The 26,764-nt window shown below is 42.1% G+C and overlaps 2 protein-coding genes across 7 annotated transcripts in view; one reads left to right on the top strand and one right to left on the bottom strand.

Moving 5' to 3' along the window:
- Positions 1-6,095: 6,095 nt before the first annotated feature.
- Positions 6,096-24,076, bottom strand: tsc1b (TSC complex subunit 1b). Of its 6 annotated transcripts, XM_089020635.1 has the most exons (23): positions 23,909-24,074; positions 23,684-23,795; positions 21,086-21,311; positions 20,911-21,014; positions 20,366-20,518; positions 19,844-19,988; positions 19,516-19,670; positions 19,351-19,424; positions 19,077-19,255; positions 17,386-17,504; positions 17,053-17,218; positions 16,828-16,949; positions 15,909-15,996; positions 15,248-15,355; positions 14,401-15,040; positions 13,992-14,035; positions 13,279-13,445; positions 12,635-12,817; positions 12,440-12,550; positions 10,757-10,879; positions 10,434-10,636; positions 9,556-9,726; positions 6,096-8,768 (listed from the first exon to the last, which is right to left on the bottom strand). In XM_089020635.1, the coding sequence occupies exons 3-23, from the start codon at positions 21,192-21,194 to the stop codon at positions 8,090-8,092; spliced, it is 3,843 nt and encodes a 1,280-aa protein (XP_088876761.1). In that variant the 5' UTR covers positions 21,195-21,311; positions 23,684-23,795; positions 23,909-24,074; the 3' UTR covers positions 6,096-8,089. The 6 variants fall into 6 exon arrangements, with proteins under 6 accessions (XP_088876761.1, XP_088876764.1, XP_088876760.1 ...); XM_089020638.1 differs by lacking the exon at positions 23,684-23,795 and having other exon boundaries at positions 14,401-15,037; positions 23,909-24,076; XM_089020634.1 differs by lacking the exon at positions 23,684-23,795.
- A 1,434-nt stretch (positions 24,077-25,510) lies between these two features.
- The window catches only part of gfi1b (growth factor independent 1B transcription repressor), a 6,251-nt gene continuing 4,997 nt past the window's right edge, over positions 25,511-26,764 (top strand). Inside the window, exons 1-3 of the mRNA XM_089021041.1 lie at positions 25,511-25,714; positions 25,992-26,074; positions 26,295-26,468. Of these exons, the coding sequence (XP_088877167.1) occupies positions 25,999-26,074; positions 26,295-26,468 (250 nt within the window). The 5' untranslated portion in view covers positions 25,511-25,714; positions 25,992-25,998. The remainder of the gene's footprint in view (positions 25,715-25,991; positions 26,075-26,294; positions 26,469-26,764) is intronic.

Raw genomic sequence — 26,764 nt, 5'->3', positions numbered from 1 at the left:
GCCTCTTGCCTGTCTTCTGTTGAGGCTTCACAACACGCCAACAGGACTGGGGGACATTCAAAATATTTGCCTTCCGAATGGCCCATTGTTAATTAAGGTGGTAGGGTGCATTTTTTTGACAGGGGCTCCCGAGGCGGCAAGCAACGTGGATCTTGGCGCTGACCCGGACTTGCAGGGAGTGCGACTGCGTAGCTTTGAGGTGATATTGATAGGAAAGTGGGGGGGGGAGGCTGGGAGACGGGTGATGGGAATGAGGAAGGGGTTGGGGGGGCCATTGCTGGCTTCATGCCGACAGATCGGCCTGCCTCGTCTGCGTGCCTGCTTTGAAGTGTCACCTTGAGGGAAGAGCCGATGGCCGAGAAGCTAGGAGGGCGGGAGCGGCAGAGAGGAGTGGCATGCTTGGCATCACCAGACACGCCGCTTTAATATTGCATGGGCTCCCGTCCATCCCTCTGTACACTTAGGACATTCCTTCTGCTTGATTTAGTTTGAAAGTAAATCTTTGTTGTTGTTGGGATTTTTTTTCTACCTCAAGCCCCTCCTCTTACCATGGAGCAGCTCAACACCTGTGATGGTTTTGTGCTCATTCTTGCCTGAACAAATGACACGCTCTGCAGTCAGAGGAACTTTAGCAAGCAGCTGCATTATGGCAGTTGACAGTGTTGCCTTGGGCCTAGCACATGGCGACTTATGCCAGGAACGTAAAATGTTCTTCTGACCAGTGTGTTTCTATATTCAGATATAAAAGTAGCAAATATCTTCAAAAGTGTGACTGATCAAAGCCACAGAAAAACACAAAATAATTATCCCATGAAACAAAGGTGCTAGAAACACAGACTGACCTTAATACCACCTTGGTAATATCAATCGTCTCTGTCCCTCTCTCACCCCTCACACCGCTGCTATCCTTATCCGCAGACTCGTCACCTCCCGCGTCGACTATTGTAACTCACTTCTTTTCTGTGTCAATCAAAAATGTCTCCATAAACTGCAACTAGTCCAAAATTCCTCAGGCCGGATCATCACTAAAACCCCCTCCTTTCACCACATCACCCCTGTCCTCCTGCAGCTCCACTGGCTCCCTTTTAAACTTCGTATTGAAATTAAAATACTTCTGTTCACATACAAAGCGATCCATAACCTAGCCCCCCCCCCAGTCTGTCTGACCTGCTTCAAATTTCTGTTCCCTCCGCTCCCACAGATCCTCATACTCACTCCACCTCTGTGTGCCCTCTGCCCGTCTCATCACAATGGGGTGCAGAGCTTTCAGCCGCTCTGCTCCCAAACTCTGGAATTCACTTCAACATCCGTAATATTTACTTCCTTCCTACTTTCAAATCCCACCTGAAAACGAAAACCCATCTGTTTAAAATTGCGTTCATGGTCTAGTTTAATCAGCTATTTTATTATTTGTCATTTTATTTATGTTTTATTGTTCTGTGTGTTGTTCTTTTAATTGTAAAGTGTCCTTGAGTGTTCAGAAAGCCGCTTGTAAATTAAATGTATTATTTTTATGATGATGATGATGATTATTATTATTATTATTATTATTATTATTATTATTATTATTATACCCCCCTTGGGGTATAATGTGGACAATAATTGACCAATTTAAAATCTGCACTTGCTTGAATGTCAATAAAATGATAGCCACTCAACTTCACATTTTGTCTTTCCGTTACAGATGTGTGTTTTGCTGGCAACGTCGTGAGAGCTTGAGCAAGTGCATGACTTTATCAATACAGTCTGTTGACATTATTGAAGTGAGGGAAGGTCTTATTCAACCCCTCCCACGCAAAAAAAAAATCACACTGCATCCACTTTCGGCCCAGTTCACAAATACATGTAGCAGTTTTAACTGCCTGATTAGCACAGACATCTACAGCCTTTCATCTCTCCCTCCATCTTGTTTTTTAGTAATCAGATTAACCCAAACGGGCATCTTTTAATGGCCGTACTTTTTTTTTTTTTTAAGGAAAGCTGAAAGAGGAGCGATCATTAAAATAATTAAACCGCTGGGACAAGACTGTGCATGCGAGTCTCTGGTTTCTTTCTTTTCTTCCCTCTTTATGTTTGAATTCTGCCTGGCTTGCTTACTCAAGAGAGAGGCAGGCTCATCATCTTCACTTAAATGCATTCAGTTGACTCTCAGAGGTCCAATTGTTGTTGTTTTTTGTTTATTTTTCTCCCCCTCCAATGCCAACGACCAATGTAGGATTTGATCTTAGAACTTCAGCGCCCTCATATCAAAATGGAAATAGAGGGGGATAGGGTACATGGTATTTCTAAACAGCATTTATACGTCACACATATATATCTATTTTTTTCCAATCTGCATGGTTTATATGAGCCTGAAGATTAAAAACGAGAGAAAGTATGCTTTGCTATAATGATTATTTATTCATGAACTTTTAAGCTTTTAATGAGGACAAATGAAGCCGTTTTTCCAGCGTGTCAGTATGTAGTGTGCTTACCACAAATATTCTTGTTTAGCATTTTCTTCTGCACTCGCTGGCTGTCCTAGAGGAATAAACACTCACATTTCAAATAAACATCAACTTGCATTTGGTGATCAGTTGATCGCAAACTCACATTCATATAACACCCTATGCAACTTTTCACGAGAGTATGTAATGATTCATTGTCACAGACACTTGTAACCCAAACTAAAATGTGTCATTTTTAATGGTTGACCACCGCATGAATTCAGTCATGGCCTTAAACAGAAAAAATATTCCAATTTCTTCCGAACTTTGAGAAACAGAAAAACTATTTTTCCATAGCCTCCTGAACTAAAGTACAGCACACTGTACACGGCATATTAATTATTGAAACAGTGTAGTAGCTCATTTTTGTAACCCCTGCACAATGAGTAAAAATACATAGTGTCGCCTGATTTATATTTTGCGCCAGAGCTGTACATAAAGAATATTCAATATTATAATGAAATATCTTCAGATGAATTCAAAACTTCCTGTCAAAAAGAATCTAATAAATTCTTGCATGAGGGTTTTACCAAGAGCACCAACGCCTTCCATGTAGCGTTCCAACTTTACAACTTCCAACTTTACACAAGTTGGGTGTCTTTTTCAACACCTCATATTCTGTATTTTCATTTCATTCAGATCATTTTCACAGGGCTTCATTTCAAGTTGGCATCCACTAAAAAGTGAAAAAAATCTCTTTGCTGGAAGTACTTAAGATTTATATTTAAATTTTCATGGAATATTTGAGAACATTGAGGAGCAATTTCACATTTGGACTGACAACTAATTTCTCAAGTAGTGCCTGAAAGCACAAATTGCCACGGATTCCCTATGTGCCCAATTATCCAGCATCAATTTTCTTGACCTGGTGGAATCCTGGTAAATTAATCATGGCACTTTTTTGGACTCTCATAAAACACATATGCAGGCGTTTGATAAAGTAATCATATTTGGTTATAAAAAAAAAGTACATTTCATTTCAACAGCAGAATGAGTGTACTACCGAGGTCTAATTTGGATTCAGGGGCGGTGGAAATAATATAATTGAATTTAAGACTTATTTAAATATATCCACTGTTTTTAAAATTGTTTATGCCCCTGAACAATTACTGATGTATGACTATTATTTTGGATACAATGAAGAAACGAGAGGGTGTACATTAACTTCTTATAAATAAAATTAATAACACAGTTCAGTCTTCCGTTTATTATAATTCTTGCTCTTCTAAAATCTCAAGTTATTAGCAATTACGTGCTTCACATCATACCGTACTTACCTGACCCACCTCCGGAACCCATGAACTATCGTTCTAAGATTTGGCGGCGATTATTGAAGCGACAGTGCCCTCTAGTGGAAATAAAGAAATACACAAGCATCAACATCGATTTGCATTGCAGATCACTATCATATCATACAATACAGTGTATATATATACTGTATATGATATGATCGAACTAGCAACAAGGAAAGCGGCTATTACCAAATACCTCCAGCGGGTGAGGCAAGTCCTAACAAGCCAGCTCAATGGCAAGAACAAGACCCGGGCAATAAACAGTGATACCCTGCCAGTGATCAGATACCCTGCAGGAATAATAAGGTGGCCAAAGGAAGAGATTCAGAACACGGATGTTAAGACCCGAAAACTCCTCACCATGCACGGAGGGTTCCATCCCAAGTCCAGCACCCTGAGACTGTACACAAGCCGTAAGGAAGGAGGCCGGGGACTAGTGAGTGTGAGAGCCACTGTCCAGGATGAAACATCCAAGCTCCATGAATACATCAAAGAGAAGGCTCCAACGGATGATGTACTCAGAGAATGTCTCAGTCAATGGGGAACAGAGGATGAGGTGCTGGAAGAGGGACAATCATGGGAGGAAAAGCCCCTACACGGGTTGTACCACCGAACCATAGCAGAAGTGGCTGATCTCAAGAAGTCCTATCAGTGGCTAGAGAGGGCTGGCCTAAAGGACAGCACAGAGGCACTCATCCTGGCTGCTCAAGAGCAGGCCCTGAACACCAGAGCCATAGAGGCAGGGATATACTACACCAGACAAGACCCAAGGTGTAGGTTGTGCAAAGAGGCACCTGAGACAATCCAACACATAACTGCAGGGTGTAAGATGCTGGCAGGGAAAGACCTACATGGAGCGCCATAACCAGGTGGCTGGCATAGTCTACCGAAACATCTGTGCGGAGTATGGACTGGAAACCCCAAGGTCAAAATGGGAAACACCTCCCAAGGTAGTAGCGAACGACGGAGCAAAGATCCTGTGGGACTTCCAGATACAGACTGACAAGATGGTAATGGCCAACCAACCAGATATTGTGGTCATAGATAAAGGGGAAAGGAAAGCCGTTGTCGTGGATGTAGCGGTCCCGAGTGATGGAAACTTCAGAAAGAAGGAACATGAGAAAATCGAGAAATACCAAGGGCTCAGAGAAGAGCTGGAGAGAGCCTGGAAGGTAAAGGTGACAGTCGTGCCTGTGGTGGTCGGAGCACTCGGGGGCAGTGACCCCCAAACTCGACGAGTGGTTGCAACAGATCTCGAGAACAACATCGGATATCTCGGTCCAGAAAAGCGCAGTGCTGGGAACAGCATGGATACTGCGCAGAACCCTCAAGCTTCCTGGCCTCTGGTAGATGGAGGTCACTGATTTGCTGTGGCGACTCCTGAAGGGAAAACCCGAAAGGAAAATATTAAAAGTTGCGAAATTAGTACTTGTGCTCATCATAAAATAAAGATTCTACCAATGCTTGATGGCAATTACAGAGGCGTCAAAATCCAGCTAAACAACATTTTATATACCATTTGAGTGACATTAAACACAAGTGGTTAGCACACCTACCGTATTTATTCGAGTATAACGCGCACAATTTTCTACCTCAAAAAAGAACTCAAAGTTTGTGTGCGCGTTATAAACAAGGCCTGGGAAAAAAAAAATTCTCATATATATTTAATGCTTTATCCCTGGGGCAGCATTTCCATGGCTATTCTCCATAGTCGCGCTTGCCCATCAGTTTTGATTGTCAGAAAGACCCAGATCACATGCATTCCTTTTTTTTTAAATTGTTAATTACTATTTCTTTAGCTACGCTTCATTTTCTTTCCTCGCCCACAATGAAACGAGAGTTAGCATTGCTGTTTTGCACAATTACCAATATCTAGAGTTTACATTGTCAATAAATGATTTTTATGGACGCATGTGTTGTCACTTATAGTGCTTGGTCCGAGCCAAGAAAAAGTGAAACAAATATGGACAAATAAATAGAGACAAACAACCACCCGCACTTCACACTTCTGAGGTTGTGGGTTCAAATCCCAGCCCTGGTATTGTGCAAGATCTTGTGTGTGTGTGTATGTGTGTGCGTGCGAGCTTTTTCTCTGGGTATTCTGGCTTCCTTCCAAAAACATGCCATTAATTTGACTCATTGTGCATAGGTGTGAACGCGAATGGTGGTTGGTCTCTCTGTGTGCCCTGTGATTGGCTGGCGTCCCTGCAGTATGGCTGGCGACCAGAAGCCGTCAGAGATCGGATAAAAATGGCACAACTGGAAAAAATGTGCATTCTTAACATTTCATGGGCATGGAGACAAAACACTATTGTAGTGCAAAACATTGAAGATGACCTTTATTGTTCACAGTTAAACACAAGCCACTGCTTAAGAACTTCCTTTTTTGCCATTTCATCCATTCAAGAGTTTTTCTTCAGTTTCTGTAGATTGTACCTTCCGCCTTAGGTTGTTGTAATTACTAAGGTTGTCATTTAACGTGGATCAGTGAACATGCTGTTACATAGCGCGGCAGAAGGAAAAAACAGCAGGAGATCCTGGTGGACAACAGGATTTCGAGAGTAGACAAGAAATTCATCGACTGTTAGCGCAGCAGCGAAAAAAAAGCTTTTGGGTGCTGGCGTTGGGGGAAGGAGCACACTTTGGGTTGAGACGAGTGCACATTTTGTCACACCAAATGATTCTTCGGTCATCTTGAAGAACTCACTGAGCAACACTTGTTGAGCTTGGTCATTTTGTCAGCTCAACTCAGATTCATATGTGGGCATCTTTGATGGATGGATAGATCGATAAAAGAGTAAAAAAATGGTCAGGGTGTGTTAATGTATATCTATAAAATGTATAAATACTCATTTGTTTCTAGATTTTAGACACTTTTCCATTTTGCAGCCTTCAGGATGTCCAGGAACCAAAAATTTCACTGACAAAGTGCAAACAAACACCCTCCTTCAGACAGATTTTGATCAGTAACTTCGGAATTAAGAATGGGAATGTGATTTCAAATAACAAATAAGACGATCATGGTAACCGGTTCTGTTCATAATTTGAGCCAGTTTCTGTTTCTCCATGTGCAAAAGAAGTAGTTACAAGCCGACCTGATTTCAACACTCATTTTAACTCATTCACTACCAGACGATGTGCAAAAATGTGTGCCAGGGTTGTTGTCATTTTAACTCAAATTTCAGGACCCACAGAATGCTGAGTTTTAGGAATCCATAAACATTCAATGCAGCATAAGAAACCTTAGACAAGGGATGTAAAGGTAATTCTTTTGCCACGGCCCACATTGTAGTTATGGTTTACTCTCAAGGGCCGTTGTGAATTTTGGGAAGCCATTAGAATGTTTAATCCCCTCCACATATTACATATAGAGCACACAAAAAATTATTGAATAACTAGTTTTCAAATCTGAAGTCAAGAATAATGACTGTTATTCTGGTTTATATCCAAAAATATGAAATTTTGGTTAGGATTTTAGCAAGCATCATGGAATTTTACATGTTTGATTTGCTTTCGAGAGCCGAAAAAAATGATGTGGCGGGGCGGATTTGGCCCCCGGGCCTTGACTTTGACACCTGTGCCTTAGACTCCCTTCTTTCATAAAAAAAAGTTAATTCCCAAGTTATAGGGGTCTGTAGTTAGACGAGCTTGAAATGGAGGCAGTTGTACAAAAGGTAAATGCTGCCCCTCCCATGTGGGAAGGAAAAACTACGTCTGACCAGCACTTTATCGGCACCTCCCCCCCCTCCTGCAAGAAAAAAAACAAAACCCGAAGACATTCAGGAATGACGCTGCACGTCGAGCTTTTCAATTCCGGGAAAAATTTGGGAATGGCAGTGAATGAGTTAATTGGAGAAAAAAACCCATCCATGTGAATGACTGCAAAAAAAAATAAATCACCGGATACCCACTGTCTACCCAACGTCCCTTTGCTCAGTCAAACTAATTTTAAATATTTGTGACATCTGTTTGCATTGTGAACACTCGAACCCACAACATCATGGTGTAGACCAGGGCCACAGAAAGCCTTTTTGGAATCGTCGTTGAATTGTCCGTTTGAGATGCGGCAGAATCCGCAAGTAGAAGTTCAATTTTCTGATCATGTTCTACTTCTGGTATATAACAGCATCATCGGCATAACCGAGTTCAGGATGAACTGATATTCGGGGGAAAAAATGGTGGGGGTAGATCCCGTCGTCCACTCGGAGGAATGGCGCAAATAATACTGACTCAAAGAGTTACTGACAAATGACTCTTTGACCGATTTGTAAATCCTCTAAAACTTTGGACTTTGCGATTCAGTTGTGTCTCTTAACTGTGCTCATTATGCATTTCATTGTAGTCCATGATCTTGAGCTGTTGCTGCCGGGGTCGCGCAGTTCCCAACGGGCCACGCCCTATCCTCCTGCGCGGACTTTCCTGAACGGGGACCTGCCGTCTGGGCTGGAGGGAATTCTTGGCGGGCGCATGGAGAGGAGCACCCAAGGATGGAGTCGGAGTCAGGATGGTCGAAGTGGGAGGGGGCGTGAGACCGAGTTGGGCGACAGAACCCGGGCAGGGCGGCTCCGCGCACACCTCAGTCTTCAGACTGTGGGCAAGCCCGGCAAGCCGCGCCGGCTGCAGATGCTCGTCCCCCTCATCCCCGTCGCCGCATTGACTCTCGCTTTTGTTGCGAAACAGCTCGCGAGCCCTCATGCCAAGGAAACTCTTGGCACTCGGGTAGGAGCCCACAGTGAGGGGTGCGTCAGATGGTGTCAGAGTGGCAAGCGGGTTGGTGCGGGGGCAGGACAGTGGGAGGTCAACCATGAGGGACGGGCCTGACTCCTTGCTGCCGTTGACCGAGTTGGCAGTGGTCTTGCAAGTTTTTCTTGCCTTGAGTTGCCCCGGTAATAAAGTGCTGCCGTTGCCGCAATGTGAGTCATGTGGTGCTCTGCTGTCCCTCTCTTCATTGGTGCAGGTTTGACTTGGTCCATCCGGTACCAGGATGCTGCTAGAGAGAAAAATAGACATTCAACTGTCGAATTTGGAACAGACCCCCCCAACCTTCCAAGTTTTTATTTTTGACCAACCAATGATGATCTGACTGGACAACATTTGGATTGACCTCTATTTTCTGTAGCACGAATGGATAAAAGCAACATTTAAGCATAGTTTATACACAACCAACTAGTAGTTTACACCCATCGCCATTTTTACTCTTATTTCTATTTTGTGCTGAAGTATCAAGAACACACATAAATGGGAACAAAAAAATCTACAGACTTCTCTTTTCAGTTCAAAATCCATCCATTTTCCACCCCGCTTTAACCTCAAGGGTCGCGGGGAGTGGGGGGGGGGGATGGTGCTGGAGCCTATCCCAGTCGTCTTTGTTCAAGAGGCAGGGGACGCCCTGAATTGGTTGCCAGCTAATCGCTGGGCACACAGAGACAAACAACCGCCCGCACTCACAATCACATCTCAGGACAACTTTAGAGTGATCAATTTGCCTGCCATGCATGTTTTTGGAATGTGGGAGGAAACCGCAGGACCCATAGAAAACCCATGTGGGCCCTGGGAGAATATGCAAACTCCACACAGGGACGGACGGCGGAGCAGGATTCAAACTCACAACCTGTGTGAAGTTGGCGTGCTAACCACTCGACTACTTTACAAATTTATAAATAAGATCAATTGTCCAAGAGGGCACACTTTTACGATGAGAAGATGGAGAAAATCCAATGTATTTGACTGCAATATAACAAAGTTATGCTTGGCTCTACTGAGCTGTGCTCCCAAACCTGGAATCAGCTGACGTTTGTCGGTCAGATTTGACTCCTTGTGGCAAACCAGCAGTGGTAGCTGGAGCCTCCATCTCCACTTTGCTGTACAGTTGCAGGATTTCAATCTGTAGCAATTGTGTTATTCTCTTCTGAGCCTTGTACCTGCTGTCAGAGGCCTGCAGCTCTGCCCTGATGTGAAAAGCAGATGTGATAAAAAAAATGATGAAGTAAGGAAAAGCTCAATTGAGTTAAAAAGCATAAATAATAATACATTGTATTTATAAGCGCCTTTCAAAATTCTCAAGGTCACTTTACAGTCACAGGATAAGTTTTTCTTTAGGGGAGCAGCGGCAGCCACACATGCCGGCGTTCACTCAACCCGGAAGTAACTGAAATAGATAGAAAGCTAGCTAGCTACGAGATAGCTAATAATAATAATAATAATAATAATAACAATAACAACAATACATTTCATTGACAAGCGCTCTTCAAAACTTTATAGTCAAGTCACAGGGTAAGATTTTCTGTGGGGGAGCAGCGGCAGCCACACATACCGGCGTTCACTCAACCCAGAAGTAACTAAAAATTGATAGAAAGCTAGCTAGCTAAGAGATAGCTAATACTAATAATAATAATAATAATTTTCATTTACAAGTGCTCTTCAAAACTCTCAAGGTAACTTCACAGGCACAGGACAAGATAGATAGCTGGAGCGAGATAGCTAGCTAGCTAATAGATAGCTAGCTAGCCAGCTAGATAGCTATATGTACAACTCTTTCAATCATCGGTGAGGAAGGAAAGCGCTAATGATTCTTCCGAATATGGCATTGCACTCAATCATGTGCTCCATTTGAAGAGCTTGTCGTTTTTAACCAGGGAAAATACTGACAACTCACTTTGCTTGACATTTCACATCCTCCAAGAATTTCTTCTGTTCTGCAATCAGGTGTTCCTTCTTGGAGAGGAGGGTCTCCAGCTCAGAGGCTCTCTGGTGTGCCGCTTCAAGTTTCTGTCCCTGAACCAGCAGGTTCTGTCTCAGAGACTCAATCTCCTCTCGATAGGACACCTGCAGCATCTGGGCTTCATGTGAGGTGGGTCGCTGCACATCACAGGAAATGTGGGAGAAAAGATCAAATAAAATAAGGATCAATGCCTTATGTGTAATGTGTTATTCTATATGACAATCCATATCATTTAAGAAGCCATGTTGCCAGCACACCTTGGTATTATCTGCGCCCACACACTGCAGTTCCTGCATGGATAGTTTGTGTGCCTCTCCGAGGAGCAGCAACTGTTTGTTCAGGAAGCTCATCCGCTGCTGGGTGCTCTCACTGTTGCTTAACTGAAGGATGCATCAGAAAGAAAAAACAAAGATGGCAGAGGTCAATCAATAACTGCAGTTGACCGTGGCACACTGTGTTCACCATTCACGGGTTCACATATTCGTGTCTCAAAAAAATATCTCCACCCACCAAAAACACACACGCACGCGTCCTGACGCAGCACATGCTCTATCTAAAAAAAAATTAAAAAGTAATTCCACAGACAACTTCACATGGTTGACCCCAAATCACTGAATAAGGGGCATCGCCAAGGCAACCGAGGCTGCCTGAGACAATCTGCTGTCTAAAAGTTAGCACAATGCCTACTTGTCTCGTTACTGTCCCACCCATTGCTTTTTTAAGGAACCACAAGCAATTTTTGGTCATCTCATCAGGGATGCCAGCCAAGGGAAATTAAAATAGAGGAAAATGAAACAGATCAGCCAGGGGTCAAGGGGGTCGTAAATTTATGAAGGCAACATTGCATATTAAATATCTGCTACATAATTATACAAATATCATTTATTATATTTATAGAGGTTTTTCGCCAACTTTGGTCATCCCCATCAGGTCTTATTCAAGTTAGTTTAGTCTTATAAGTCATAATTAAAATCATGGTATACTACAGGTCAACAGTAATAAACATGCCCCATCATAATTTTCTTAATTAGAATAATAACTTGTGAATTCGAATGACTCACCAGGTAGTTTGTAATTTTGCTTTCTCAATCCTTTTTTCTCTGCATGTTTGCTTCCCTCACAATGCTGTCTGAGTGATAGCCAACCTTTGCCACCATCGTTGATCGCTTTTACATTGCAAAGACTTCAAAGGGCTTTCCGCAGATTCCCCAGAGAAGATGAAATCTGAAAGCGGGCATCCGTCGACTTGGTTTTGCTAACCATGCCCAACTCCACGAACTCTTTATCCCTCCATCCAGAGACGTCACCGTTCCACTATCACTTGTGTAGGATATCTCTCTTCCACAATATCTTTACAATGTGAAAGGTCGTGTGCTCTCCCGAGCGAGCAAACTTACACGGAACACATGCACGTAAGCTGTACATCAAAACAAAATCTATATATATCTAACCCTACACTGTCTAAACTATTAACACATTAAACATATAAGTACCAAAAATGAGACAATGTTTAGTGCAAGTTTACTGGCGAAAAGCGCAGTAAGGTAGCTGCCACATTTGTTTTCTCATTTCATTGCGTACAGTCTCGCAGTATTTTACTCCCGAGCGACCCCGATTGTCAACGGAAGCAACCGACAACGACCAAAACACATGAAATCATGCTGACTCAAACACTATGCATCCTGATCATCCTATCACCCTTCAAAACAAACGTTTTAGCGGTTACATACGGAAATAAAAGAACTTCTATTTGAAAATAGAAAATATCACTTTGGCGGAATGCCGCTAAATAGCGGACGTCTGGGATCCCCGTCTCATTAGGGTGGTTTTCACATCTGTATCCTAAAAATATGCCTCCAAAACAATGAAATGGCAAAACCATTGTTGACAAACAGTCGTTCTGACCCAAACATACAAATTTTAACATTAAAAATGTTTACCTTGATGCTCATCTGTTTGACGAGGTGCCCAGTGTGACACACTCTGTTATTTGCCCCCTGAAGCTCTGCCTCTAACTCACTCAGCCTTTTCTCATACTCCTGTAACTTGCTCTGTGCTCACAGAAAAAAAGACGGCCTGAGAAAGAATTCTAAAGCTTGACAATCAGCAGACACATTGTGTATGATACCACCTACCTGGAGGTCCTGGTTCTTGGTATAGTACTCGTCTCGCCCTTGCTGCAGCTGTCTGATCTGACTGTGCAGACGCGTCACCACAGTCTCTCGGTCGGCCCACAGCTGCCTGTAACGCTGCTGCTCCACTTGCAAACTCTCCCTCAGAGACGAGATGTCAACGCTTTGCAGGTTCAGTTGGTCCTTCTGCAGAAAATCAAGCGACTTGATGTTGGTTAAGGGAATAGGACAACTCCTTCGATCTGATCGACACTGTGTGGCAGCTTAAATGCTAAGTGTGATTGAAAACACACCACATTTGAGTCGCTGCTTACCCACAGAAAATCATTTTTGTTCTTATCATCTGACCGTAAAGTGTCCTTGAGAGTTTTGAGAGGTGCTTATAAATGAAATGTATTATTATTAAAATAAACACTCAATGTACAAATGAAGTGCTCAGTGTCAATGCGCTTTCCATTCTTAGTTTGAGCAAAGAATGAAATCTTCATTTTGAACAAAGTGATTCGGTAAAGCGAAGAAGGGAAGGAAAACATTTCTGTCAAAATGACCGGCATACAAAAAGACACATTTGTGCGTCTCATCGTGTTTGGGATGCACAGACAACTGTCTGCTATTCTGATTTACCAACACGGCTGAAGCACACTTACCATTGCATTGTTCTGCTCTTCAAGTGCGGTGGCATTGATGATGCGTCGCAGGAGGCGTCTGTTGCGGACGGCGTGTTGTTCTCGCTTGTAGCGCTCGTACAGCAGCTGGTTGTGCAGCAGGAGCAGCTGGCTGCGCAGCATGTGAAGCTCGTCAGATGGAGCTGAACCTGATTCAAAAAGAAAATGACGATATAATAAAATGATTTGATGATAATAACGGAAGAGTGAAGGTGCTCTGATGTTTTGGGCCTATATTACCCAACTACATGTAATGTGGCGCATATTCGGACTGTCTTGTAAAGTCCTCTTGATGGTACTTCATTTTTTGCAATTTCTGGGAACCAATCAAGTTTGTGAGCTGAAGCAGCACTGTTTCTTTAAAGAGTCTTCTTTGTCCTAAATTTTAGTAACTAAATTGTCATATTTAGTCATGCGAGAATATACCCCTTCAAGAAATTCTAAGTTGTTTTCACAGAAGCATCATTATCGATCTAAATAATAATAATAATGATAATGTGCTGTATGTAGGTTCGCGCTTGGGAATTCCAAGACATGCAGTGTGCAACATAATACAAATCTTCCCTCAATTTGATTTTGCTTGCATCTGGCCCAACAGTCCTGACGCATCATTAGTCATGGTGACAAACGCACCAATGCAGCATTCAGAGCAGCTTTAAACCGTGAGCAACAATGTCAAACAATGAGTGAATTACCTCCAAAGTGCGTCCAGTCAGCTGATTTACTTGGCAAAGGTAATCTGGAGAAGGAGAGGAAGGAAAAAAAAACATTTACGATATAATAAATCAAATTCATGACAAATGGCTACAATTATATTAGATTTGGGATTATACTTAGTCCGCTCCAATTAATAGGCTCACTTGAAAAAAAATATGGTAAAATGAATACTGTATATAGTATCATGCTAGGCCACATCGGTTGTCATAGAATGTTAAATCCGTGGATTTTTTGGTGTGGAAGAATTTGAGAGCCACCTGACCTCAACCCCATTTGGGAAGGATTATATGTTAACACTGTGGAATGTGAGTCCGTATTCATTTTCTGTAAGTGACTCTGTGTTATTAATTCCAAAGACAAAAAAAAATAGCACATATGACATCTCACCGCTTCAGGATTTTATCGTGGGCGTCGCTCCCCTGCTGAACAAGGCGATCCAGCACCTCCAGCGGTGAAGCAGTCAGAAGCCCGTCCTCTTCGCCGTCCTCAAGCCCTTCTTCCCGTCTTAGGAGCCTCTCCAGTGCCGCTTTGTGGATGGCCTCCGATGTCCTCTGGCCTATGTAGAGAGAGGCCGCCCTGGGCAAAGCCAGGTCAAAAAACACTTCGTATGGCACTGATACAGGCGTCTTGCCACAGGGACTAGGCGAGAACATCCCAAACTTCAACACCTCCTCTTCTAGGGCTGAGGGGCTCCGGTGCAAGTGGTGATCAATAGGGGTAAAACCTGACAGGAAGGGCCAGGACTGATCAAGGCCGATGGCAGAACTGCGACTGTCTCCCACTCCCCCTCCTTGTTCACTCCTAACATCACCGGCGTTCGTGGTATTCTCCGCTTTATCTGGCGTAGACACTGCATGTTGTGTGTCCGGGACAGACCCGCTGAGTTGGCAGTTGGTGACAATCTTGTCTTGTGTCTGACAGCCAGTCAGCGTCTCAGTTGTTTGGTAGAACGGAGAGTCGAACCCCCTCAGCCCTGAACGATTTTGTTTATCCTCTGTAATCTGGAGAAGCTCCTCTGTGATAGCTGCTACAAATTCAAAAGAAAAAGAGAGAACGGGAAAGCGAGAGAAAAAAAGGGAGAAGGATATGGAGTAGATGTCAACCAAATGCTGCAACACACAGAAATTGAACGTTCCGGTTTTGTGCTGTTCTTAATATCTGTCATAGAAGCTTACCCATGTGACTCAAGAAAAACAAATTCGGTTCTGAAAAACACTAAAAGGTCTGTTCTCACCCTCCTCTTTTTCTTTTTCCGTTCTCAGCTGAAGCTCCAACTCCTGTTTCTTCATGAAAACCGAGAGCTCAGTCAGGGTCATTGACACATTGGCAGCATCGGCAGCATCTGATTAAAAAAATTGAGTCACTGTGACGATAGGTTTCAGGTAAGACAAGACAAGGATTCAGAAAAAAAAAATCGTAGATCGTATTATGTTGTGAAAGGTGACAGAATCAAAACTTATTTGACAGTACTGAAATAGAATCAGCTTCTACTACTTGTTACAAGCCGGATAAGATGAAAGATTTTAGTTGAAGGCAAATCAATACCCTGGCTCGATGCCTAAGTGTCAATTTAATAATTGCTTCATCATCCGTCTATCCATTTTCAATACCACTTGCTCTTATTAGGATACGGCTGAGCTGATGTCTATCCCAGGTGACTTTAGGTGTAGAAACCCCTGCTCACCAGTCAGTCGCAGGGCACAGAAGAAGCATATTCATATCCATGACCAAGTTAGAGTGACAAACATGTTTTTGGGGCAAAACCGGGGCAAAACCACAGCACACCACTCTGCTGACCACATTTTGAGGATTGATGACAACAAGTATTTATGCTGAGGAATTTACACTCTGAGTTGCTTCTTGACCTTGTGTACATGTGATATATTGAAACAAACCTCTGTTTGTGGTGCCACTTTTCTCAGAGTCTTTCACAGGTTCCTGTCTCACCAGTGCAGGTTTACCACTGTCACCATATCTGCGATCCTGAAAAGGCACACAATTTCTTTTTTTTGTAATTTGCATCTTTATTATTTTTACTGCATATAAAACCATATGAAATTGAACATTTGATTACAGAATGCCTTGTGTATTTCTACCTGTGGCCAATTTCTAGAGCAACACCCTTTTGTACAGTGCCTTGCAAAAGTATTCGCCCCCCTTCAATCTTGCAACCTTTCGCCACATTTCAGGCTTCAGACATAAAGATATGAAATGTATTTTTTTTGGTCAAGAATCAACAACAAATGGAACACAATCGTGAAGTGGAACAACATTTATTGGATAACTTAAACTTTTTTAACAAATAAAAAAAAACTGAAAAGTGGGGAGTACACCCAGCACCACTTTTTCGTCTTACTCTTATTTGTGCTAAAGTATCAAGAATACACAGAAATGGAAAAGAAATCTACAGACTTCTCATTTCAGTTCAAAATCCATCCATTAACAAGACCGCTTTATTCTCATAAGGGTTGCGGAGAGTGCTAGAGCCTATCCCACCCTGATTTGGTTGTTAGCCAATCACAGGGCACACAGAGACAAACCACCACCCGCACTCACACTAACACCTCGGAACAATTTTTGAGTGTTCAATCATCCTGCCATGCATATTTTTGGAATGTGGGAGGAAACCGTAGGACCCGGAGGAAGCCCATGCGGGCCCGGGGAGCACATGCAGACTCAGTTCAAAAAATTTTATAAAATATGGACCAGAGAAAAAAAAAAAATCACCACTGTGATTTTTTTCCCATTCAAAACATTTCATCCAAGACTATTTACAAAAAGTAAGCCTGGATGTGCATGTGGGCTTGAGCTTACTTTTCTCGGTGGACTGGACTGTACTATGTTGCCTGGCAAGGAGATGATCGGAAAGTCATCTGCGAGAGTCGGTGGCGGTGATGAAGTTGCTGGAGTACTGGAGGCAGATGTTCCTTTCCCGCCTGCTCACATGAAACAGGCAAATAGCGTCAGTGAAAAAGAGTAATAATTGATGAATACAACTTGTCAAGGATGTTTATTTCAACGTCTTGTGAATGGATTCACCTGAAGTGCAGTGGAAGCGGCTGGGAAGGTGCGAGGCACTATGGGAGAGCTCAAAGTTGGGCGACATGCCCCTGGATGAAGGGGGTGTAGCCATTCCACACAAAGAGGAGGGGCTCCACAGCGGGTCCTTCCCACCATAGGAGGAGTTAGGATCACAGGTGGAGTTCTGTGAAATGGAAATAAAAAGCTCTTTTCATCAATGGTAGGTGGGAACTGTCTGTAACGTATTCCCTGCAATAAACCGGACTCCCTTTACCACAATATTATTTTCCGGTACATACCTCTCGACCGTTGCACCCTTGACGATAAGCCTCCATTTCATGATATTCTTACCTGCCGTTTGGTGGTCTGTGGGCTACGGTTGTTTGACTGTGTCCCTGAGAAGGGGGGCAAGGACAGGGGCGGAGGCAGTGGCTGCCGCGGAGTGGAGAACGGAGTTGATGACGAGCTCCCTGTTGTCAAGTGGACAAATAATTTTCAAACCATTTCGTCGATGGGGCCCATGATTTCAGCGGACTGTTTACGAACCCAATTTTTAAAAGGCATCACTGAAAAGATTAAAAATTGTAATACGGTCCTCATGAAGAAAAAAAAAAACAAAGTACAATGTTGCTAAAGAGTGCATAATTCCTAACAGATTGAATTTTTGAAGACAAGAAAGTACATTAAATGTATCTAATTGATTTAATTTAGATTTGATGATTGACAGATCATTTGACTTAAGCATCTTTCATGATAAGAATGGTGGAATTAAAATTTGGTTTGAACATATTTATGTAATTAGGGCTGTCAAATTAGCTCATTAGTCAGGATTGATCAATCACGATCATCGACATTTAAAGTTCTAACTTTATTGTTTCTGTAAGTGGGTTGCCTTTTTCTAATATCCCTTTTGTCTTCTTGTGTTTGAGTTGCTGAGGGTGGAGAACAACTGTCCGTCACAGCCTGAAGAGGACATTGATGCCCTGTATTTTTTTTTGGGGGGGGGCTTGTACAGCGTAAACTTATCAGCTCCCACTGGAGTTGGGCGGGCTAAGCAAGCAGCAGTGAACATGTGAGAGTTCGCAGCACAATAAATGGACAATTGACAGATGCTCTCCACCTGAAGAACGAGCGACGTTCCAAGCGGTCGTTCATACAGTAAAATTGTTTCTGAGTTGCTTCAGTGCTATATTTTGTATGGAATGTATGTTTAAGTCAAACACTGATCGGTGAAGTATAAAACACAGATGCTCTAACAGCCGTAAAATAAATTCACAACTATTGTAGTCCGATGACAAATACTTGGGTCTTCAATAAGCCATTACCGAAGCTGTTGGCACGTAATTATTGAATTACGTGCCGCCGGAAAAAGGCGTGCAATATAAAATCTAAATTACAGCATCTCTGTCCAAACATTTTCGATGTACCCGCAAATATGTTCTTATGTACCGTTATTCGTAACTCAAATGTTGGTAGGTTGGGGAGCTAGTGTAACATGTAAACTGTCCACTGTTGTAACCTCTGTGCCTGAAAGTGTTCAAACTATTTTCACATTGCTTTTTTTGTATTTACAAATATGAGATGCCACAGACTTCTCTCAGAAGTTAAAAAAAAAACTTTCAATTTAGAAAAGCAAGACATCAATGAGTCATCGTAATCAATAAATATTGTGTCTATCTTTGTATAAAATACTCAGACAATTCAAGGATAATTATGTTATAATTAAAAAGATCATTCCTATGCAAAATCTTCTGTATGTGGGTGTCTTTCACTATTCAAAGAATAGAATACATTGTATTTGCTTGTATACACAATCTAATTTAAAACAGATTCTTTTCTTACAGACAGTGTATTGTAGGTGTTCAAATACCTGACATGTTTCGGCGTATACTTCCGCCTTCGTCAGAGTGTCAAGTATGTAATGTCAGATATTTGAACACCTACAATACACTGTCTGTAAGAAAAGAATCTGTTTATAGTAGATATCAAGTAGACAGGATGAACGTAATACAACTACATACACATTCTCTTTTTAAACTAACCATAGCTGCTGTAGAGGTCTGTGTAGGGGCTGGAAGTGCAGTCTTGCGGTCGCAGGTGGATTTGAGGGTAAAAGTTGTCAGGCATGGTGGCATATCCCTCCTCGCAGGAGGCCTCCTTGGGGTCGAGAGACACTTTGGCACATTCAATGACGATGTCGTGGATTTCATACTTTTTCCACCTCAAGGAAAAAAGTAAATTCATAAATAAAAATCACAATTCCCAACCTAACATTCAACATTCATGGAAAATGCCGCAAGACTGTGTGAGACTTGCCTGGTGGGGTCAAGCTCGTGATCCTTAGTTCCTGTCACCAGTTCCGGGTGGATACGCACATGTTCAAGCATTGGCTGAGTAAAGAGATTTGAACCAATTTCGATCAATGTCACCCAAAGAAAAGTGATTATGTTCTTAATGACAGGCACTATGGTACGTCCTCACCTTGACCACCTCTTCAAATGTTTCCATGTTTTCCTTCATGCTATAGTGAGAGCGCAGATAAGACACAAAATTGCAAGGGTACATGCCATATAAGCGGTGGAAGAGCGAGTAGACGCTGGCGTGTAGGTGGATCAAGTAAACCTCGGAAACATGTCCTGGATGGATATAAAGGGGGTGGGAGGAAACAAAAAAAATCCTAAGCAAGAGGGTAAGCATGAGGTTTTGCAGCTTGAGCTTTTACCATCTCCCCTGAAGGACTGCAATTTATTGAATAGTGTGGGTGCAAATAAAGTGAATAGTTTTGCAAGAAGTGGAATGCGTATCTCACCCGGATTCTTGAGGTTCCAGGATGCTAAGCGGCCAAATATGTCAAAGTACTCCCACAGGTGTTGTTTTCCCGCTTGAGGAATCATTGGAAGCAGTGCGATCAATACTAGCACCCCAGTTATCAGCACCACCACATCTGTATCGGTCTGCAGAGGACACAAATGTGGATTTAAAATGTAGATGAAATGCGATTTTTGTTGAAATTATCCTTGTCTGGAAGATGAACTAACGCGAGTCAATCAAACTGATAAAGCAGCCAGCCCGAATTGTTCGTGGAATTATGGTTGTTGTCTTGTTATCATTTGTGACATACAGGAAACGTTGCCACAATATTTTTCTGACAGCAAGATTGCACGGTATTATATTTCAGATTGTTTTGGCTCAATGCTTTTATTTTGTAGAGTAGCATCAAACAGTACAGTTGATACACAAGTCCATATTTGGAATCTAAAATGACTCGCACATCATCATTGATGGTGAGAAAAGTGCTGTCATTCCATCGTTGTGCACATTTTAGTGGTACCTTGAGGCATTTGAGCAGTGAGATCAGAAGAGGGTATCGGGCAATCTTGTGGATCCAGGACGGCTGCTTGCGGATGACGTGGCCCAGCATGGTGAGGGTGTGCAGCCGACAGGCCTGTTTGGTCATACACTCGTTCATCTTGTCCAGAAGGTGCTGCGGTGGCAATTCGGGATGTTAACTGATCAGGCTACTTATGATCAGGCTGATGCATTTTCTTTTCCCCATAAATCAGATACACTATTATATAATTGTAAATCAATAACCTTTGAGAAACATTTTATGACATTGCATGTAAAAGCTAAGGAGCATCACACACGCACACATAGTTAATTTTGAAAGAAGGTGATTGGCGGCCTGATATATATATATATTTTTTTATCTTCCCATGCTCATTTGTAGTTGCATTTGAAATAACTGCCACTTAAGTAAATTGAAGCGGCTTGAATAAATTTTTTTATCTTCCCATGCTCATTTGTAGTTGCATTTGAAATAACTGCCACTTAAGTAAATTGAAGCGGCTTGAATAAATATCCAGCATGTGTCACCTTGTCATGTGGCTCTCTGACTGAGCAGAGGATATGCATGGCCTCGGATGAGTTTGTTTCTAAAAAGTAGTCCACCAGCCCATTGAGCAGCACAGACCCTCGTTCTGCAAATACATTGACACAGCCGTGACACATTTTGACGCACACATACAAGAAGATTAACTGATGATCACACCAGTGCTGAGTTGATCATTAATAAGGCCTCTGATCTCTTCGAGCTGGTGGAGGTCGGATGTCTCCAAAAGTGGGAGGAGGTCCCCCATGCTCGGCTGCTCCCTTGCCATGGTGGCAGTGTTCTTGGTGGATGGTGGTGTCCTTCTCACACCGTGTCTGGGCCTTCTTTCGTGCCTTGCCTGGAGGACTCTCTGGGGGCAACCCACCAATTCAGTCTCCAGGCACCACTGGATCACAATCAATGACACAAAAAAAGAAGTAAAAATTTCACTAACTGGTCAAGAGAGGACTCAAGGTTGGCAATAGTCTCATTTTCGCATATACAGTGATACCTCGGCTTACGAACGCTTTAGCTCACAAACTTTTCACCTTACGAACATTAAATTCGCGAGAATATGATCTTGGCATACGAACTAGTTTTCGGCGGATGAACCAAACCACACAGCGCCACGGTGGCTGGCGAACTAGATTTATTTATATATAGATCGGATCTTGTCATGAAAGGCATTGGAATCGATCTCTCCCTGGTTGAGCTCACTGCGCTTTCGCTTCTTTTTAGGTCTCTCTCGGCTTTGCAAGACGTCCTCCTCTACTGCGTGTACATTGTGATTATTAATGTTGTTATTGTTCCCACCGCCATAACTCTTTCGAATCCGGAAGTATTGCCTTTTAAAGCGGCCAATGAATTCTGACCTGAGATCGTCCTGCAGTCGAAAACAGCGCACATAATCTTGATTGATCAACGAGCACACGTCCAACAGCCACCCGTATGTGTTCTCCACTACCACTATATATATAATATATATATATATATATATATATATATATATATATATATATATATATATATAGGCGACCACTGCACTGTGAAGCCGGTGTGCTAACCACTCGACTACCGCCCTCAACGAGACTTTACTGTGTGTGTGTGTTTTATACAGTAAAGTCTCGTAATATCGATATTCAAGGGAGTCCGAAAAAATATCGATATAACCGGGACTATCGATATATCCGACCCTGTTTGCATGTAATTTTCTCCGTGTGTGCATAGAAATAGTATCGATATAATATAACCGGGACTATCGATATATCCGATATCGATATAACGAGACTTTACTGTATAAAACACACACACACAGTAAAGTCTCGTTGAGGGCGGTAGTCGAGTGGTTAGCACACCGGCTTCACAGTGCAGTGGTCGCCGGTTTGCGTCACGGTCCGGCCTCCCTGTGTGGAGTTTGCATGTTCTCCCCGGACCCGCGTGGGTTTTCTCCGGGTCCTCCGGTTTCCTCCCACACTCCAAAAACATGCATGGCAGGCAGATTGACCACTCCAAATTGTTCCTAGGTGTGAGTGACTGTTGTATTTTGTTGTTACTGTTTGTATTGATTGGCTGGCAATCAATTCAGGGTGCCCCCCGCCTCGTGCCCGAAGACAGCTGAGATAGGCTCCCGCGACCCTAATGAGGAATAAGCGGTACAGTAAATGAGATGAGAAGTCTCGTTATATCGATATCAGTTACAACATATATCAACAAGATGGGATATCAACAACACAATGGCGATTCACCAGCTATGGCAGCACAATCTAGTTAGTAAATATTAGTTTCAGAAATAAGCACGTAAATAAAAGCATAAAGATGACGACTATGAACGGTAACCCCCGTCATTCTGTCAGGAAAGATGTGCAGTATTTTTTTGGGGCGTATTTAATTACGGATTGGAAATAGTTTCAAAATGGTGTGTTGATGAAAGACGAGACAAGACCTCCACTACTTGAAAATAAATATAAGGGTTATTTTGAAACTAGCCTTCACACCGCATGTTACCATCATGCACAGCATGAGCAACAGCTGCTGCGGCTAGATTGACTGACATCTCTAAGGTGTACACCAAATAAACCTGAGGAGGAAAAACTTGCGCAACATTTTTTTAACTGAGTTATTCAAATTACTCAAGGACTCGTCTCACCCCTAGTAGATGTTATTTGTCATATTCCGCTTTACTCTAAAATGAGATGAACTTTATTTCAAAGTTTCATTTTGCACCAGAAACTTTTTATGTCATGAATAATTGTGATTAATATTCATGATTACCATACTGATCAAAATACAGTACATCCTAAATTCATTGAAACAAATTGGAGTTGTTTGTACAATAAAACTCTATCGTTAATTGTTTTTGTCTTCCATGCAAAAGAAAACATGTACATGTATTTGTCAAATGATTATGATATTTCTGCTTTCCCGGATAGTTGCTCACAGATTTCATAAAAAAATTGGGAACACCTGCCACGCTAGTTTGGAGAAGCGCTCAAATATTACAGCAATGGCGCAATCGATACATTAAACAACAGAATTAGGTACAAAAGGTAATACACAGGGTTGGGCTGCAATGGGTTTTGCATGTGACAAACGCGCGTGTATACTGACCACTGCCTGCTGCTGCTGCTTGTCGTAAACAACTCGCAGAGAACAATGGCTAGGGTTGGCTTTCAATCATCCGATTATACAAATGTGTAGCACCGTCGCTCCGCAACGTGGGTACGGCCTCAAAATTAACACCACACGTGGGGAAAGTGGCACAAAATATGAAGGATCAACCTGTGGTGAAAACCCATGAGCGCTGCTCTTTCCAAAAACAAGTCAGCCCCATCGCCAAAAGCTAATGTTAGCTGGCAGGAGCGACCCAGACTCGCTCGGCATTTAATCTTGCCTGTCAATCACAATACATCGTTGAAGTGTGACACAATTAACATTTAATCAAACAACACAAACACGCTGAGATTAGTTATGGAATTTGGAATTCAAATAATCGCAACTGTTTACCTGTTAGAGTAGATTTACTCCACAGGGCGCCGCCATCTTGACCACTTCACAGCCCATACTCCACAATCGGCTTCCGCTAAAAAAAAAACTGCGTGCCCATTAATCTTAAAACTAGCGCCCCGAAATCCCCTCCATGAAACCTGGTAAACTTATTCACTATGAATCATTAAAAATCAAACGGGTGGTTGTGGCCCATTTTAGTGTAAATTCATTTGAATCCATGCCGAACAAGAACATTCAGGAAGCAACTGTTTGTCCCATCGGCTAATGTAGCGGATATCTGAAGTTTGAGTGATGCGGTTTCGCGTGACCCACATGTAGATAGCGCACGCGCAGACACTTTTTAGTGATGAATGAGTTGTCCGAAAAAATGTTAATACAATCACCCCTATACGTCTGTGTAAGCTCTCAGTCGTACAGGAGTGGTCCATCGATGAGAAGGTTTCTTCAGCCGTCATCTGTAATGTTCTGTCATGTCATCTGTTCACTTTTGTACAGATGACGGCTGAAGAAACCTTCTCATCGAATCACCCCTATACAATACGGATGTGGAAAATGTGAAAAATAAAGAGTTTAAGCAGTGGCGTAACCTAACCATTATACTTTTTACTTGAAATAGTTTAGCCTACTTCCGTGGTTTTTGAATGTTTAAATTCCATCGGTCAATACATTTTTTCAGATTGGTAATCTGCGCAAAAAACATACAATAGTTATTTTCATCTCTAATGCAACATGTAATACTAAAAATATGTGAGTGGAAGTTGGTTATTTATTTAAATGTGTTCCATGTTGGACTTTTATTGAGGTACAGTACTCTTTCGACTGAGGTTGTTTTTCAGAGCACTGCAATTTAGCGCAAATTGAGGACAAACCTCATACTCTGCTCAAGTTTGTCCACATGATGTCGCCATTATACTTTTCTCGAGATCACGCTCACACTCCAAGATTAGAGCTGTCATGCTTTCAGTATTTTAAAAGAAGAAATGTAATTTGCAAACGCTGAGACGAAGTAGTCGCAATCGCTATTCAGTCCCCCTTTGTCTTTTTTTGTGGGGTATGCCAAATGTAAATTATTCCGAGACCGAAGCACTTTACGAGGGAAGAAATGTGTCGCCACTGACGATCGTCCAAACCAGTGAATATAGAATTTAAAAGTCAACACATTTTCACAGACTGGTTTGGTTTGTGTGTCTTTGGAGGTGCTTTGTGTCACGTGACCATGATGCTATTTACATATCACTTAAAAGACGTGCATAATAGTATCTTGTGGTAGAATTGTCAATCAAAAATTGAAATCAAAACAAGTGTTTTGGGTGACAATACAGTATATAACTTTTTTGTCAGTACCCGTATTTCGTATTTTACAGGAGGAATCTTGTTGGGGAAAAACGACAACGTAATAAAAAAACACCTACCCAAAGCCCGAGCAGTGACTCATGGGCCTCTGTATTAAATGTTACCAAGTTTGTATAACTTTAGTAGTTTGCTTTTTCGATTCCCCCTCCAGCTGTGTGTTCAGTGTAACTGTACAAGCAGGATGCCCCGTGCGTCTTCTACGCAAATTGCTTTTTCTAGGTTGGGTCTGCCATTGGTTGAAACCACAGTCAGATTCCCCGGCGAAATTATCTGATTGGAAATCAGAGAGGGGAGAAAAAGAAAGAGCAACAATTAAGTGCGGTACTTTTACGCCGGTTTGCTTTTGGCACTTCAAGGAAAGGATTTTCTTCTTTTTGTGCGACACGTAAGAGTTTGAAGACGAAAAAATATTAGTATATATGTATTTATTTATAACGGGATCTTGTTGAGGTGAGTTACTGCTATGACAGAAACGTTTGTACACATTTATTTTTCGTTTTACTTTATGGTTTAAAATGTGACATTTTCAGATACAATCAATTAATCGAATGAGACGCTTTTTTCATTCATGTGCATGCCCATTAAAAAACATCGTTTGTTATTAAAACCATGACAAAACATTTTCGTTTTGACACAGCATTAGCAGTTTTTAACAGAAATCGGAATAATTATCTACTGAAGAATTTTCTATAAGAAAAAAAAAGCATCGTGTTATTTGTGCTTACAGAGTCAACATGCCACGATCATTCCTCGTGAAAAACAAACGGAGCACGTCATTTAATGTGCATAGATTGTATGAAGATGAGACTGGTAAGTTTGAAACGCGTTGTACAAGAAAAAATATTGCCATAACGTTGCTATTTTTAGTCCTGTCATCAATATTCACCACAGTCCAGTTCACCCTAATTTTTGCCAAACGTGTCTTAATTTAGAATCAGTGACGAAATTACAAATTTGGTTTAATTTAGGGGGTGTAGGTTTTTAATGTAATAACCAAAGTTAACCAAACTGCCTTGCTTGGGATTTAAAGGTGTCTCACTTCAGAGCACAGACTCTCCGGACAGGCCTCAGTCGGAGAGCCTGCATTCCCAAGATGACAAAAAAATATTAGAACAAGAGGAAGAAGAATTTCAGAGTCCTTTACCCCTGCATACAGAGCCCACCAGATCCCCTGAGGCACATACAAAGCCCTACTACCAAACAGGTGAGCACCACATTTTCCTGCAGGCATGATTATAATTACAGATGTTAAATGACCAAGTGTGTCATCGTGAAGTTCCAGGACTTGTGTCATTGAAATTATATTTCACACACAAACTGCAAATTTTACTGGTCATTGTGGGCCATGCGATAAACCTGCACATCTACAAAGAGTCCGTGGCATGTACTTTGTTCAATGCATCACAGGAAAGTGTTGTGTTTCGACAAATCTAAGCTCGCGCTTCCCCATGAGAAAACACCTTCTCACAACACTCATTAAGAAGAACATGATTACAGTGG

Source organism: Hippocampus bargibanti, linkage group LG18 (assembly GCF_051943395.1).
Source record: "Hippocampus bargibanti isolate YZ-2025 linkage group LG18, ASM5194339v1, whole genome shotgun sequence".
Lineage (NCBI taxonomy): Eukaryota > Metazoa > Chordata > Actinopteri > Syngnathiformes > Syngnathidae > Hippocampus > Hippocampus bargibanti.
The sequence above is the reverse complement of the archived record's forward strand: the minus strand, read 5'-3'. Positions and strand labels throughout refer to the sequence as shown.